This window comes from Camelus bactrianus, chromosome 13 (genome assembly GCF_048773025.1).
Source record: "Camelus bactrianus isolate YW-2024 breed Bactrian camel chromosome 13, ASM4877302v1, whole genome shotgun sequence".
NCBI lineage: Eukaryota > Metazoa > Chordata > Mammalia > Artiodactyla > Camelidae > Camelus > Camelus bactrianus.
In genome coordinates this window covers 71,706,881-71,722,270 of record NC_133551.1, presented here as the reverse complement: position 1 = coordinate 71,722,270, position 15,390 = coordinate 71,706,881, and the positions used below count along the sequence as shown (strand labels likewise).

At 56.2% G+C, this 15,390-nt stretch overlaps 2 protein-coding genes across 7 annotated transcripts; one reads left to right on the top strand and one right to left on the bottom strand.

The window, feature by feature from the left end:
* Positions 1-3,960: 3,960 nt before the first annotated feature.
* On the bottom strand, positions 3,961-9,371 carry FBXO2 (F-box protein 2). The gene is made up of 6 exons (XM_074377429.1): positions 9,239-9,371; positions 5,918-6,289; positions 5,350-5,479; positions 5,176-5,271; positions 4,585-4,723; positions 3,961-4,414 (listed from the first exon to the last, which is right to left on the bottom strand). The coding sequence occupies exons 1-6, from the start codon at positions 9,258-9,260 to the stop codon at positions 4,280-4,282; spliced, it is 894 nt and encodes a 297-aa protein (XP_074233530.1). The 5' UTR covers positions 9,261-9,371; the 3' UTR covers positions 3,961-4,279.
* LOC105070971 (F-box only protein 44) lies at positions 9,369-14,987 on the top strand. 6 transcript variants are annotated; one of them, XM_074377424.1, is made up of 7 exons: positions 9,369-9,508; positions 10,845-11,126; positions 12,278-12,375; positions 12,560-12,655; positions 12,764-12,899; positions 13,791-13,968; positions 14,735-14,987. In XM_074377424.1, the coding sequence occupies exons 2-7, from the start codon at positions 10,862-10,864 to the stop codon at positions 14,970-14,972; spliced, it is 1,011 nt and encodes a 336-aa protein (XP_074233525.1). In that variant the 5' UTR covers positions 9,369-9,508; positions 10,845-10,861; the 3' UTR covers positions 14,973-14,987. The 6 variants fall into 6 exon arrangements, with proteins under 6 accessions (XP_074233525.1, XP_074233524.1, XP_074233529.1 ...); XM_074377423.1 differs by lacking the exon at positions 9,369-9,508 and adding an exon at positions 9,763-9,916; XM_074377428.1 differs by lacking the exon at positions 9,369-9,508 and adding an exon at positions 9,763-9,916 and having other exon boundaries at positions 12,278-12,404; positions 14,735-14,914.
* Positions 14,988-15,390: the final 403 nt, after the last annotated feature.

Below are 15,390 nucleotides of genomic sequence, written 5' to 3'. Positions count from 1 at the left end.
CCCCAAAGCAGGGCAGGGAGCTCAGCCTCTGCAGACCCAGACTTAGCCCCAGGCAATGGAAAGAAAACAGGATTTGGATTCAAATCCTGACTTTGATGCCCCATTCTCTGTGGAGAACCTGACAGAACCAGCCCCGCCTGGGGACTCCCTCGACAATGCTGACACCTAGTGGTGCTTAGAGAAACTGGTCCTTCCTTCCCTCCTCCCTCTACGTCCCCAAGTAAACTACACCATGAATCCAAAAATCCAGATTTACAATCGGATTTACAAGCGAATAAATCGGAAAGGGGAAAAGAGACTTTTTCCATTTCAAAGTGGTTAAATAGATTTCCACCAAGAAATCTAAAAGAAAATTCATCTTACCTCCCCTGACCCCTTAACCAAAATGTCCCAGACACTTAGCATCCTTTCCTTCTGCCTGGGACAATGGTATGCAGAGAAGCCCTGGAGTCCCCGCATCCTTGTCATTTCCAACTCCTTCCACTCTTCCTGCCCCAACTCTGTCCTCTAGCACGAGCCTATCTTCGACCCTGTACTGTGGTAAAGTGGCTAGGTCCAGCTTAACCACTTACTTCTCATATGATCCTGCAAGTTACCCAACATCTCTGAGTCTTAGCTCTTTCATCTATAAAATGGGAATATCTCTATCTACCAGAGAGGGCCATTCAGCAAATTAAACAAGCCTGCATGCTTAGCACAGGAATTGGCGCCAGTAAGACCTCAGCAAACACCTGTTCTTGTCACCACCATCATCAACATCATGTTCATCCCGTTACTCCTGGGAAATTTCATTTCACCAAGGAAACTGTAAGCTGCTGATGTCTAACGCTCCATCCTCATCTTCTGCTAGACAGAGGAAAGGTTTTCCCTTAAAAGCCACTGCTTCTTGTAGTGTTTATACCTTATAAGACAGAGCATGCAATAGGAGCTAGGGAAACTCTCAGGGTGGCCTGCCTACATCTGCAACTTTCATGTCAAACCACTCCCCCACTTGCTCACTGAGTTCTAGGTGTGCTGGCTGCCTTACTGATCTGTAAGTAAATCCATTCCCACCTCAGGGCCTTTGCACTTACTGCTGCGGTAATACTCTTCCCCCAGATACCTGCATGGCTGGTTTCTCCTCATCATTCAAGTGTCACTTTCTCAGAGAGATCCTCCCTGATCACCTTGACCAAAATAGCACTACCACCTTCACTCTCTACTTTGTTTACTATACTACATGGATCAAGTGGCTAAGGGGCTGGGTAGAATTCCAGTTTCACCACTTACTAGCTGTGTGCCTCAGGCAAGTCACTTAACCTCTCTGTGCTTCAGCTTTCTCATCTGTAAAAATGGAAATAATAATAGTTCCCACTTCATAAGGTTATTATGATGAATCAATATATATAAAGCTCTTGGAGTAGTGCCGGGCATGTGTATTAAGTGAACTATCATGTTGGTAATTATTTATTCAGCTGCCTGTGTTTCTGTTTCTCCATCTAGAATGCATATTCCAGGAGTACAGAGTCCTTGTCTGTTTTGTCGCTGCCTGGCAGACAGTAGGTACTCAAAAATATCGACTGATTAGAAAGGATCTTGGGGGATGCGCAGGCCTCTCTCTCCTTAGCCATGTTCCAGTGCCTGTGAGCCTGTGGCCAACCTGTCTGCCATCTCGGGCTTCCACACTTCTCAGGATCCCGAGGCGCCCCCTGCTGGACAATGTGTAGGTGTTTCTTTGAAGGAAGCTGATACCTGCCTCCTCCGATGGTAAAGTTTCTGGGCCTGCCGCCGGGCCGGCCATCTGGAGTAGGGGACAGTGAAACTGAAGGGTTTAGAGCACACTCTTTGGATCCAGGGGTACCTGGATCAGAACTTGTGCTTCTCCAGTAACTCTGTGTATCATATGCCAGGAAAGTCTCTCATCCTCAGTCTCTTCACATCTAGAAATGGGTACCATGCCCTTGCCCCCTTCCCCACATCCAGCTGGGTTACAGAGGCAGTGTGACAGGTCATACTCTGTGCCAGTGAGTTTGCAGGCCCCCTTCCCCACAACAGCAGCCCTTGGGTAACCCACGAGAAGCGGTCCTGTCTTCCCAAGCTAAACACCACCAGTGTATCCAAATATCCCTCCGGTGACACTCAGGGACAGTCTGGATCGCCCTGTTGTCTGAGCCCCTCAGGCCCCCTCTGTGGGCCCGGTGCCCTGGGGAGACCATCTGGCCTCTGGCCTCCCGGCTACTCCCTCTGAGAACGGAGTTGGCCGGAGGTGGCCTTGCTGAGCTTACACCCTCCTGCCCACTCCCCCCGCCCCCGGCTGTTCTGTCTCCCCCATCACGGCCCCAGAAGCCGAGGTTTCCCTGGGCCTTCTCTTGCCTCACTCCACACGTGTTCCCAGCTCTCACCAGGGCCTTGGCTTTGGCTGCTGGCTACAGACACTGCAACTTCTATGTCTCCAGCCCAGAGTTCCAGACTCCTTACAGGCCTCTTCCGAATGCCCCACGGAGGGAGCTCCCCTCACCCGCAGCACCTTTCATGCCCCTCCATATTCCTGCCCTGACAGCTAGTCTTTGTGGAGGGTAGAGTCTTGCAGTCCTTACTGGGCAGGACACCCGCCACTGGACTCCTGCCTCTCACACCCACTGCATCTCTCTGACCAGCCTCTTCCCACAGCCCCAGCGTGGGCTCTGGATCCTCTCATGCCCATCCTCGTCCTTCACCCCAAAGCATCGCCTCGTGTATTACTCCCTTCCTTGAGCCTGGGTACTCCTGGGGGTGCCCCTCTTCCTTCATGGCTCCTCATCAAACTGGGCCAGGCAAGGCATCACTTCCCTGGTCTGATTGGCAACACAGGTAGGTGTGGATGCCTTTCCCACTGGACTGTGAAATCCCCTAGAAAGGACTGAGGGTGCTCAGAGGACAGAAGCTGTGTCCCTAACTTCAGACTGGGAGTCCTCAGCAATTTGTCTTCCCTGAGCAGGGACCATGCCTCCACCATTAGACTGGGGGTCCCCATGACATTGGATAGATCCTTCCCAAGATGCCCTATCTTTTCAGTGTGGCCAGGCCAGTGACTCTTTCTGGGACAAGGACTGTTTAACTTAACCCCTGTAACCTCAGGACCCTGCCCTAGGCCTGACCTGGGGTTGGAACTTCCAGAATCATGAGTGAATGAGTGAGTGAGTGAATGAAACAATGAACAAATGCAGGCAGGCCCCAGCTTAAGCCCTGCAGTCCCTCCCACCTGTCCAGCAGGTGGCATCGGTGCTTAGAATCAAAGGAAAGCTAGAGGGGCACGGAGATTTTATTGGTTAGCCTTTTGGAGGGAACAGATGTTTCAAGACCCTCGACCACCCCCAGGACCAGCTGTTGAGAGTCCTGGGGAGGGCTGGGTTTGGGAGCTTTTGGGGAGGCCAGAAACGGAGTGCTTGGCCCAGAACCTGGCACCACACCCTTCCCTCCCCCCTTCCCTTCAAACCAGTGCCAGGGGTCAGTCTCTGGGTGGGGCTTGGAAACTAACCAATGAGACCAGATGCTAATGACTCCTGTACGATCCAATACCAGGCCGAGGAGGACAGCATGAAGTCGGCATGAGCTGCAGAGGGACACCAAGCTGATCCTTTCTGTACCCTCGAGCCACTGGCATCCATCCCTGCACCCAGGAGAATTCCTACCCTAGAGATGGTGCTGCCCACCACCCTACCTTCAGAAAAGAATGGGGAGGGGAAATCAAGAGAGGCCAGGAGGGCAGCCCCACACACACACCCCGTTCTGGCCTCTGGTCAGCTTGGGTGTCAGGCAGGCGCCAGGCCCAGCTCCCCGCTCCTTGGTCTCACAATTCCAGCCTTTGTCCGGCCGGCCCAGGCCTGGCTGGCTCCACACCGGCCCAAGGGCCTGGGGAAACCAGAGCAGCTGGAGCCCCACCAAGTATTTTTCCAGGCTGGGCAAGGGGCCCTCAGGAGACAGAGACAAATTCAAAGGGAGGAGAGTTCATTCGTCCGTTTGTTCATTCATTCCTTCCTTGGACAAATAATATTTATTGAGCACCCGCTTTGTGGCAGGCACTGTGCTAGGTTCGGGGGATTCAGCGGTGGGCTCAGCCCAGGCCCTCACCCATCTTATCTTCTAGATGCAAATATGCGCCAACAAACCCTGTCTCCCTTTCGTGGGGGGTGGGCTTGGAGTTTGGGACAGAAGAGAAGTGCGTGGGGTCGGGAAGGTGAGGATGCTACCAAGGCCTATATATGCACCCCCGGGGCTCTGCCCCTCCAGGGCAGCTGGGGGAGGCTAGAGGAGGGGTCACTCAGGGCTCCACCCACACGCTGCTGTTGGTCACCCGGGCCCCGAACCAGCCCTTCCAGTAGACGCAGTCCTGTCCTCCGTGCTCGAAGCGGACGAAGCGGACGCCAGGCCCATAGTCGGTGAAGGTGTGGGAGATCTGGGGGAGGGGGCGGTGGATAGGGAAGGCGCGGGAGGCTCAGGCTCGATTTCTCAGCGCTGAGTCTCTTCCACCACGCCTCTCAGCCGGTCCAGCCGTAGGCGGGGTTTCCACGAGCCCCGCCCCTTTCGCCCAGGCCCCGCCCCACAGCCCCTTCGCCCCAAGCTCACTTCGATCCAGCCGCCGTCCTCGCTGTCTCGCGGCACTGCCACCTGCCCGCTGTTGAACTCAGCCAGCACGTCCTCGTGCTCCGACAGCAGCTTCACCGTGAGCTCGTACAGGCAGCCGGCATCGCTGCGGCCCGAATACCTGCCCCGAAGGAGGAAGCAAGAGCCTGGGGTAGGCCTCGGCCATGCAAAGGGGGTACTATGGGACAGGCCCTCGACAGAAGTTAACCCTGCCGGCTGGTACTACCAGTGTTCCCATTTTACAGATAAGGAAACCGAGACCGGAGAGAAAAAGTGACTCGCCCAAGGTCCAAATCCAAGGACTAAACCCCAAGTGAGCCAGACCCAACTTTGGGACCAAAGCTAACCCGCAGAGACACTTTTTATTTGGACTGAAGATGGATATTAAAAAAACAAAACAAAACAACCTTGCCAACCTTTAAAACTCAGAAGAGGAGGTGGATTTCTACCTTCTGAAAACCCGTGGCCCACGTGGCCACATCCACTGGAGTTGCGAGGCATTGGTCCCTGAAGCAGAGCAGCCATCTCCAGTTTGCTCCCCAACCCCGTACCCATTCCCCCTGGGCAGCTCACCAGTCCTTCACCACGATGGCCGGCTGAGTGGTGTCCAGCAGCTCCTCCCAATAGCCCTCTGCCTGCAGGTCAATGACCTGAGCTTTGCGACACCACCTAGGGTATTGGGGGTTAGGACGGAGTGGACAGTGGAGGTCTCCCTCCCCCCTTCCATTCCATCCCCCTTCTCCTTACTCAAAGGAGGAGGCGAAGTATTTCTTGACGCTCTCATCGTGAATGAATTCCACCCCACAGTCTCCGGGCAGCTCCTCCACCCTCCAGCCGTCTCCACCGTGCTCCACATCGCACCAGCCCTCCAAGTCCTCTGTGGGAACACGACAGCCCTACGCTGGTCACCCAGTCTCTGCAAGGTTGTGGCAGCGCTGGCTGTTGCCCCTATCGTAGGGGGAGGGGAGGAGAGGGCAAACGTGGTCCTTGAATGGTGTCGCGGTGGGCAGATAGTGGTGGGAGTGAATGGTGAGCACTTCCTATTTGTCCCCGGATCCTCTCCCTGTCCTAGGAGGGTCCTCCGTGAGACCTGTCGCGCCCCAGCTCCCTGAGGGTGGAAGGACCTGGGAAAGAGACCCCCAGGAGCAGGACGGGAAGACAATACTACCGTACGCATTGGGGCTCTCTGTGCCGGGCACTGCGCCGAGCGCTTTATCTCATTCACCCCTCAAAGCAGGCTGGCCTTGTTCCGGCCCACTGTACAGAAGGGGAAGCTGAGCTCCCCAGGCCAGGGTAACAGGGCGTGACCCCTCACCTTCCCCGCACGGGTTGCGCAGCAGGTTGCGCCGCCTCTTGCTCAGGAAGTAGAACTGCTGCCAGTGGTCGCGCTCCTCCTCCGCGCCACCCTCGGGCACCAGCCCCTCCTGCTGGCACTTGAGCAGCCACAGGGGGGCGCCGTCCACCAGCTCCTTCCAGCGCAGGCATACTAGGCGGCAGGCCTGCACCAGCTCCGCGGCGGGCAGCTCGGCCAGCACACGCAGCAGCAGCGGCTCGGGCAGCTCGTCCAGGTACGCCGCCTCCTCCTCCTCTTCCTCCTCCGGCCGCTCCTCTCCGCCGCTTGCCTCCTCCGCGCACGCCTCCTCCTGCTGCTCCTCCAGGCTTGCCTCCTCCGGCTGGCCCACGCTCTCTGAGGGCAGGCGGGGCAGGGGAGCGGCTGAAACTCACCCCCCGCCACGCACCCACCGTGATGTGTTGGGCATCCGCCCCCGACCCACGCTCAAACAGTCCGCAGCTAGGGCCGGAGATTCTCTGACCAGAGACTGGGGCCCTGTGGAGGAGGCCCAGGGGACGAGGTCCGAGGTCCGTAGACCAGCCCCAAGTCTGAAGACCGGCCTTAGAGGTCTCAGTTTCCCCTGCAGGGCCAGTAAACTCTATTCCTGAGCCGATAGCAGTAACTGATGATATTATTAACACATGAAGTCCCATAACCCTCTCAACCGCCCTCTCAGATCCCTGCTCCTGTAGCCTCCTCCCCAGAGGAGCCCTCCTCGACTTCCCCTATTACATCCTGCCATCTCACAGCCTTGAGTTCCAGCTTTCCAAGCTTTTGTCCAGGGGTGTGATGCTTTGTAGACATATTTCTTTCTCGAGACTAGACTGAGAGAATGAGAGCAGGAATCAGGTCTGGGAAACTCACTGCTCCATCCCCAGTGTCTGGCATCCCGCCTGGCACACTGTCAGCAGCTAATGTTTGTTGGGTACTTAGCGAGTGTTAGGCACCGTTCTCAGCATTTTAATTTTATTTACTGTTGAAACAAGGTTGTCCCTGTTACTGTCCCTATTTCATTGATGAGGAAACTGAGGCACAGAGAGGTGAAACAACCCAGGATCATAAGCAAATGAGTGGTTGGAGGCTGGATTTGAACCCAGGCAGTCTGTCTCCAGAGCCACCCTGGCCACCACTGCTTTGAGAAAATAATTCGTTGAGTTAGGAGTTATGATTTTGATTTTGCCGATAGAGATGCTCTGGCTGAGAGATGTGGAGTGACTTGCCAGAGGTCACACTGCTAGTATTCGGGCAGGGGATTTGGGGAGCTGAGGCTTGAAGGGAAGGGAGAACAGGGACCTCAGGATGGCAGAGGGAGGCGTGTTACAAGAAAACAAATCAAACAGGGAGATGTAATACTTGCTTGGGAAGGACTGTCTCTTCACTCCTTTTCCTATCCCTGGCCCTCAGCTTCCTCATCTATAAAATGGGGGTAACCCCTGTGCCAGGCCATTCAGACAGTGCTGATGTTCAACTCCTCTGAGGAGGGGGTAAGAGCATTCCAAATTATAAGAGAAAGGACAGATGTCAGGGCTAGACTGTCTCCTGGATCCTGGCTGGCCGCACCTGGGCCATCAAAGCCTTGAGTAAGCAGATACCCAATGCCCAGTGTCTCTGGAGGAGGGAGAGATAGTGAGGACAAGAGGAGTCACTGGGTGATGGGGGAGGCCACTGCTCTCAGACCTTGGATGGCAGGGGAGTTCCTAAGGGCTGGGCCCTGGAAAGCCAAGATGGTGGTGGAAACAGGCCAGGCACCAGGAGAGGAATAGGCAGGGCCTAGACCCAAGTCTGGGTGTTGCCAGGACCTGGCCAGCCAGCTCTTCACCTCACATCCATTTCCCCCACTCCCCAGTCAGACTCCTGAGATTGGAATCAGGGTTTACCTCTTCAGAGCCCAGGATACACTGTGAGTCCTCTGTAGTTGTATTTAATGAATCATATTACTCTCACGGTTCCCTTCATTATTGGCCTTTGGTGGTGTGGGGGGTGGAGCACATCTTTATGATATAGGGCTTTACCCTTCCACTTTGGCAAGGAGGGAACTGAGGCCCAGAGAGGCTTACTGGCTTCTCCCAAGTCACACTGCACAATGGTGGGAAGGCAGAGAGGAAAATGCCTGCCCTGAAGCCACATCACCTGCCTGTCCCACTGCCCACAGCTCTCTGGGGAGCTGGGCCCAGTGTCCTCACCTTTCCACCCCTCCCCCTGCCCTGCCCTGGCCCTGGTGGACACCTGATGCTCCCCCGAAAGGTGCACCTTGGCCAGTCCCCTCTTCTGGCCCCAGGCCTGGCACTCAGGGCCCCAGATCTGATTACAACCCCCCAACCCCCTCTCAAGCACACACAACTCCCCACATTGTTGCCTTCGGAAAGTTACCTGGCCCCTGGAAGCTGCCTCTGAAGCTGATTCACTCACCTGGATTGGGCCCCGGAGTCTGGGGAATAGCTGGGCCCTGGGAAGAAGCAGGAGCCCATTCTGGGGCCCTACATAGGATGTGGCAAGGGGGCCATGGATTGGGAGCAGGAGCTGAAGGAGCTAGGATTTTCAGGGCTGGGAGAGGGGCTTGGCTACCTGAGTCTGCACCAGTATTTACCATTGCCTCCCCAGGTAATGGCCACTCTCAGATGGGCCTGATGAGGAAGGGGTGGGGGAATCCGTGGGCAGGTCTTGTTCCCCCCTGACTCAGCAGGCAACCCCTACAGGCCCAGCAGGCAGTTCTGGGGGTGGGGGATTGGTGCCAGACAAGATGACTGGGCAGTCTCAGGGGGCTACTCTCCCTCACCATGGGCCTGGTCCCCCACTGGGCATCCAGCCACAAAAGAACGGCAGTCTCTCCAGACAAGGGATCCCAGGAGCAAGGCTGGGATGGGGTGGGGAGAGGCCTGTAATCCCAAGAAATCCATGAGGATTCAGGCAGCTCACGGGCCAGAGTTGGCAAACGGAAGAAGCTGATGGAAGAAAAAGAGCTATGGCCTCTTCCATCCCAGATGGGTCACAGATCCCAGCCCGACAGACCCTCAGGAAGCTGCGAGGCGGGAACATGGGATTATTGGTATGCTGTTTCCTGGGTAAATGGGATCCAGGAGTCCTCCCTCCCTGCCTGTCATTTCTCCAGGCCTCCCGCATACCAAGATACCAGAGGACTGTGCCCTTTTGAGATTGTCTCAAGGGCTTTGCTTGGGTGAAAGTTTGCCGCTCTAGGTCTGGAGGGGCGCCCTCGCTCTCTGATGCTCCCACTCTGTAGCACTCGCCCGCCTGCCCTGGTCTCCCCTCCTGGGCTAAGCGAGTGGATCCGGTGGCGGCGGCTACCTGGGTCACCGTCTCCGTCCATCGCTGCGGAGGGCGGTCGCGAGAGGAGGAGGAGCCGGAGCGCTGCGGGGCTGTCCGAGTCCCGCGGCGGCGGCGAGTCCTGGCGCTGCCCGCTTCTGGGTCGGGTCCCCGCCGGCAGCGCCTCTTAAAAGCCCCCGCCTCCGCCCCCGCCCCGCCTTTGGCCCCGCGCCCGGACGCCCCGCAGTCCCGAGCGATCGGCCGGAGGCCTGAGGCTCCCGGTTCCTTAGCGGACCCAGGAGGCCAGGAAAGGTCAGGAGTCGGGTTTTCTTTTTTTAATGGCGGGAGTCCGATTCGGGGCGTCTCCCAGCCCCCTCCCGGGGTGGCTGCTGGGAGGAGGCGGCGAGGGGGCAGGGAGAGTCTGGGTCATGCGGAGGGTGCAGGGCGTGCAGCCCAGTCTGAGGGAGGGGACAGAGGCTCCTCCCGGCAACGGCCCCCCCAGGTAATTTTCCTACGTCTATGGGGGGCGAGTTCCAGGTCGGGTGCTCCCTCGCGCTTCGGAGATGAGAGCCGGCCGCGGAGGCGGGGCCGGGGCGGAGCCTAGAGGACAGGGGCGGGGCCTTGCGGGTTGGGGCGGGGCCGCATCCACCGGCTACGGCAGGCCGAGGCTGGTTCATCCCCGGCGGCAGAGCGGGATCGCGCAGCAGCGGCCGAGCGCAGGTGACCCGCGGGAGTAGGCGCGGGGAGCCCCGGGGTCCGGGCCGAGCGGGGTGGGCTCGGCGATTCAGGGCCCCGCTGCAGTGCGCCGGAGGAGGCCCGGCGCGGACAAGGCCCAGGCCACAGAACTGCGCCGCGCGGCCTCGAGCGGCGGCGAGGGCGGCAACCCGAGCTGGGCTCGCCATCAATGCGCAGGGGTCCGAGCCTCGATTTGGGAGGACATTTGAGCGCCACAAGGCAGGATGGGAAGTCGAAGGCGCACAGAGGCACCTGGGGCTGGAAGTCAGCCGCAGGGGTTGGGGGTGGGAGTATAGGAACGGCCTTTCCCCGTCGACCATCGCTTCTCTAGTCCAGGCCAGGCAGATTTCCTCCGCGGTCTTGAGAAAGTCGCTTGAGCCCTTTGGACCTCTGTCGGAGAAAATTATAATTATTCCCACCCTCACCCCCATTCTCCCCCTCCTCCGTTTTGAGGATAGGAGAGAGAATGGAGAGGGCATCAGAGGGCCTACGAATTGTTATTTCCACTCTAAAGACTAGCCTGGCCTACTAAAAAAGGCTGGCTCTACAATCAGAGTATGCTCAGGCTCCTTTCCCCTCTGCTCCTGTCTGTGTGACCTTGAGCAGATCCTGCTACCTCTCCTGGCTCCTTAGCCTCCCTTAGAGGCTATTATGAGGTGCCAACTTAAAAAAAAAAAGATCAGAGCTCATCTTTGAGTTCCTGCGGTGTCTCAGGTCCTTGAACTCTCCGCAGGAGGTCAGTACTGTTCCTGGCCCCATTTTACAGAGGAGGAAACTGAGGTTCAGAGAGGCCCAGTGACTGCCCTGAGATAGTGGCAGAGCTGGGAGGGGACCTCCACCACCACGGGATGCTGTGAATACTGGGTCCTGGGGAGAGGGCCAGGTCTGTAGTGTAGCTTTTCAACACCCACAGGAGGGTGACCAGAAGCCATGGCGGTGGGCAACATCAACGAGCTGCCTGAGAATATCCTGCTGGAGTTGTTCACTCACGTGCCTGCCCGCCAGTTGCTGCTGCGATGCCGCCTGGTCTGCAGCCTCTGGCGTGACCTCATCGACCTTGTGACCCTCTGGAAGCGCAAATGCCTGCGTGAGGGCTTCATCACCGAGGACTGGGACCAGCCTGTGGCCGACTGGAAGATCTTCTACTTCCTCCGCAGCCTCCGCAGGAACCTCCTGCATAACCCATGTGCTGAAGGTGGGGTGCAGAGTGGGGCTGGTGTGTTCCCAGCACACACACTGTCAGGATACCAGCTAATATCCATGAAGCACTTACTATGAGCCAGGCACTTTAGGGGGTTTAATGCTTTCATCTTCTCACAAGAACCCCAAGAGGTAGGTACTGTTAGGCACCCATTTTTCAGATGGGCAAACTGAGGCCAAGAGTGGCATTTCTTATTTCAATCATAAGATGATTTTCCTAGTGACCTTTACTAGCAGAGGGAGTGTTGGCCAGTTGTAACTAATTGTGCCCAAGACACAAGACCAGGAAGTCAGAGCCGTATTTTGTTGACCTAGTTCCCAGACTCCAGGACCAGGCCTACTATGACTGTCCCAGAGGATAAAGGGGCCTTTGCTTATGAAACAATAAGATATCCAGTCTTCTTTCCAGCACATTACAACAGCAGGTAAAACAAGACTTATACAGGCATCCAGTGCCCCCTTTCTCCCTTGCTATATTGTAACTCAATAGCTAGACACTGGGATGGGATGAGAACCTCCTTCTCTGTTATGGTGCCAAATGCTGGAGCAAAATGTTAATGAAACAGCTCTAAGCTGTCCAGAGCTTCCAGATGCCTGTCTCACTCGACTGCCCAACAGCCATGTTCTTGACCAGCAGTTGGCATACTGCGGTCCATAAACCAAATCTGGCCCAGGGGCTAAGAATAGCTTTTGTGGTTTTAAAGGGTTATTAAAAAAAAACTGATGGAGTCAATATGTAACCCACAAAACCTAGAATATTTTGGCCCTTTATGGAAAAACATTGCCAGCCCCTGTTCTTGACCTCAGTTTAGAGAGGACAAAACCAAGTCTGAGAGAGAGAAACCAGCTTGCCTAAAGTCATAGAGCCCAGTATTGGTAGACTAGGGACTCGACCCAGTTCTGTCTGGCCAGTATCAGAGCATTCTCCATCACAGAAGTGGTCTGGTCCTTCACATCACCACATGTCTTGGAATTCCTAGGAGAAATCAGTCAGCACTGTTGGTCTGCAGTGTTCCCCAGCATGGGGCTTGAGGGCAGCTGCTGAAATCCAGGGAGAGGTGCCAGGAGCAAGGGAGGTGGGAGGTGTCACCTGGGAGGTGACTACTGGGGGACTTCCCTTTAATGTGAACTCTGCTTTTCCACCAGAGGGATTTGAATTCTGGAGCCTGGATGTGAATGGAGGCGATGAGTGGAAAGTGGAAGATCTCGCTGGAGACCAGAGGAAGGAATTCCCCAATGACCAGGTCAAGAAATACTTCGTGACTTCTTATTAGTAAGATCCAAGGGGTCTTGGGGTGGGGGTGGGGGGTTGGGGGAAGATCAAGTCACTGCACATTGGGGTCTCTCCTGCTCTGGGAGGGTCAGTCCTAGCTCCCCAGTGCCCTAGTGGCGAGCCCCAGCCCCTCCCACCCCTCCGCCTACCCCCAGCACCTGCCTCAAGTCCCAGGTGGTGGACCTCAAGGCCGAAGGGTATTGGGAGGAGCTGATGGACACCACACGGCCGGACATCGAGGTCAAGGACTGGTGAGTGCCTGGGGCGAGGGTCTGGGGGGGGGCCCTGCCACTCAGGTGCCCCACCCCCACCCTGCCCCCAATCTCCAAGGCCCTAATGGGCCCTCCCTCTGCCTGCAGGTTCGCAGCCAGGCCAGACTGCGGGTCCAAGTACCAGCTGTGTGTTCAGCTCCTGTCGTCAGCGCATGCGCCTCTGGGGACCTTCCAGCCAGACCCAGCAACAATCCAGCAGAAGAGCGACGCCAAGTGGAGGGAGGTGTGTGAGCTGGGAAGGGGGCAGGGGGCACACTGCCCAAGGCTGTGGCCGCAGTCAGACAGGCCTGGGTTCAGACCTCAGCTCTGCTGCTTCTCACCTGGGCTGTGGCTGTTCTGAGCTCTAAAGACATCAGTGGAATGATGCTGGTAAAGCCATGTTCAAAAAGGTTGACTATTATTAATTACTAGTATCAGTTATTACTATTATTTAGGTCAGGGTTCAGCAAACTTTTCCTTGAAAGGTCAGATATAAATAGTTTAAGCTCTGCGGGCTGTACTGTCTCTGTCACAACCACTCGACTCTTCAGCTTTGCCGATGTGTTATGAAAGGAGCTTTACTAAATGGACATGGCTGTATTCCAATAAAACTTTATTTACAAAAACAGGCAGTGGGCCCCTAGACCAGTTTTCCAACTCCTGATCTAGACCAGCGCTCTTCCAACAGAACTTTCTGCAGTGATAGAATTGGTCTGTCTGCACCATCCGGTTACAGAAGTCAAGAGCCAGTTCCTAGTGTGACTGAGGAACTGAATTTTTCATTTTGTCTACCCTTAATTAATTTTAACTTAAACCATACATGCTGTGATGACTGTATTGGATATCCTTTGGCAGCTTGCAAAGTTCCTTTCAGTTCCTTTGAGCTGCACTGAGATACTCCTGTGGAGTGGACCCAGCAAGATTTAGCTCCATTTTACAGATAAGGAAAGTGAGGCATAGACAGGGGAGGTGGTATGCCCAAAATCAGAGTTACGACTAGAATTCTGTTCTGCTGACTCTGGATCCAGCACTAAGACCTCAGCCCATCCTTGCCCCCTCACCGGCTCAGGGAGTGCCATCCTCAGGATTAACTCTCCTGACCTCTCTCCTTCCCTCCACCTGCCCCCACCCCCAGGTCTCCCACACGTTCTCCAACTATCCGCCCGGCGTCCGCTACATCTGGTTTCAGCACGGCGGCGTGGACACTCACTACTGGGCCGGCTGGTACGGCCCGAGGGTCACCAACAGCAGCATCACCATCGGGCCCCCGCTGCCATGACACCCCCGAGCCCCCAGCCACCCAACCCCAACTGGTAAACTGCTGTCAGAGAAAGGCTGGGCTTGGGAAGGGGAAGTGGAGACCAGGCTCCCTGGTTCATCCTTGTCCCCCAGTTGCCTCTTTGTGGAGCCTCTTAGTTTGTGCAGCCTTCACCTGTTATGGGTAGCTAGGTGTCCGCCTAGGGTCTCAACCTGAATGATGGGGCCCCTGAAGTTAGGGAGGTGCAGGGTGTTCCCCAGTCTCCTCCCCCAGACTCCTCTGAGGGTGGGTCTCCGAGCTCTGCTGTCATCCTAGATCTGTGTTTCTACCTTCCCCTCCTGGACCCTTTCTCCTTGTCTTCTTTGAGGGCCCTCAGAGCAGGGATAGTCAGGACACCTGGCAAGCCTGTGGCTGCCCCACGTAGTCCAGATACTGGGAGGTGACGCGTAGCTCAGACAAATCTGGGCGTGGAAGGAGGGCCCTGCTGGCCTGTCCTCTGCCCCATTCTCTGCCTTTCTTGAGCTCTTTTGCTCTGCCTACCTGCTCAGAGAGGTGGCTTTGGCCCAGAGGCTCAGGCCTGGTCTGAGATAGGCAGGCCCAGGGTGGGGTGGGGTCCTGGCCAAGTCTGGATGGTCTTCACTCAAATGAAACCCCAGAAGCCACATGGTTACTGGAGACAGGGCTCTCCAAAAGACCCTCCTACAATCCTGCACACGGTAACCCAGGCAGGTGGGGGGCAGGATTGGGCCCTGAGAGCTGGGATGTGTGAACCCTGGATGAGTGGGATGGAGAATTTTCAAGGACCACCTGTCCACCTCCAGGCATAGGCCAGGCTCCCAGGAGAGCATTCCAAGCCCCCACCCTACCCTTGGAACTGCCGTTCCCAGGACCTCCCCACCCTACCCGACTTCGTTCCTGCCTCTTCCTCCTACTAGAAGGACAGCAATGCTCTTATCCAACCCCTGCTGCATGTGGCCAAATAAAAGGTGTTCCCAGCCCAACCTGTGCTCTGTGCTTTCTGGGGGAAAAGGCAGACTTTGTGGGAGGTCCTGCCCCTGAACTGCAGAAGGTGCAACTTGCGTGGCTCTGTCCGAAGTACAGAGAGGGGTTGACATTTCAGGAGCCAGACCTTCACAGAATGAGGGTCATGGGACAGAACCCTGGACGAGCTGCAGACATCTTGCCCCGGCAGCCCTCCAGTACTGCCAGCTTCCTCTGGAGGCCTGGCCACAGGCTGGGGGTGGAATGTGTATCTTGGGTAGCTCCTGCATATAACTCATGCTGAGTTGCCATCCCAGGCATACTTACTGGTGTTTTCCTCACTGCCTAGAACTTTACTGACATTAGATGAAGCCAAAGAATTTAGAATGGTGCCTGGCACATAGTAGGTGTTCAGTGAGTACTGTTATTGCATTAGTTCACTCATCAGTGAGCTATTTTAGGTCCCCAGTCAGAGTAGCTACCACCACACAGCAAA

What these genes read in the sequence shown, in the direction of transcription:
- FBXO2 (XM_074377429.1), bottom strand. Translation starts at nt 9,260, where the DNA reads ATGGACGGAGACGGTGACCCAG. An exon ending in GCCATCGTGGTGAAGGACTG is followed by an intron (nt 4,724 to 5,175) that starts GTGAGCTGCCCA and finishes CCTTCGGGGCAG; the next exon opens with GTATTCGGGCCGCAGCGATG. An exon ending in AGGACGGCGGCTGGATCGAA is followed by an intron (nt 4,415 to 4,584) that starts GTGAGCTTGGGG and finishes CCCCTCCCCCAG; the next exon opens with ATCTCCCACACCTTCACCGA.
- LOC105070971 (XM_074377424.1), top strand. Translation starts at nt 10,862, where the DNA reads ATGGCGGTGGGCAACATCAACGAGCTGCCTGAGAATATCCTGCTGGAG. An exon ending in GCATAACCCATGTGCTGAAG is followed by an intron (nt 11,127 to 12,277) that starts GTGGGGTGCAGA and finishes CTTTTCCACCAG; the next exon opens with AGGGATTTGAATTCTGGAGC. An exon ending in GCGACGCCAAGTGGAGGGAG is followed by an intron (nt 12,900 to 13,790) that starts GTGTGTGAGCTG and finishes CCCCACCCCCAG; the next exon opens with GTCTCCCACACGTTCTCCAA.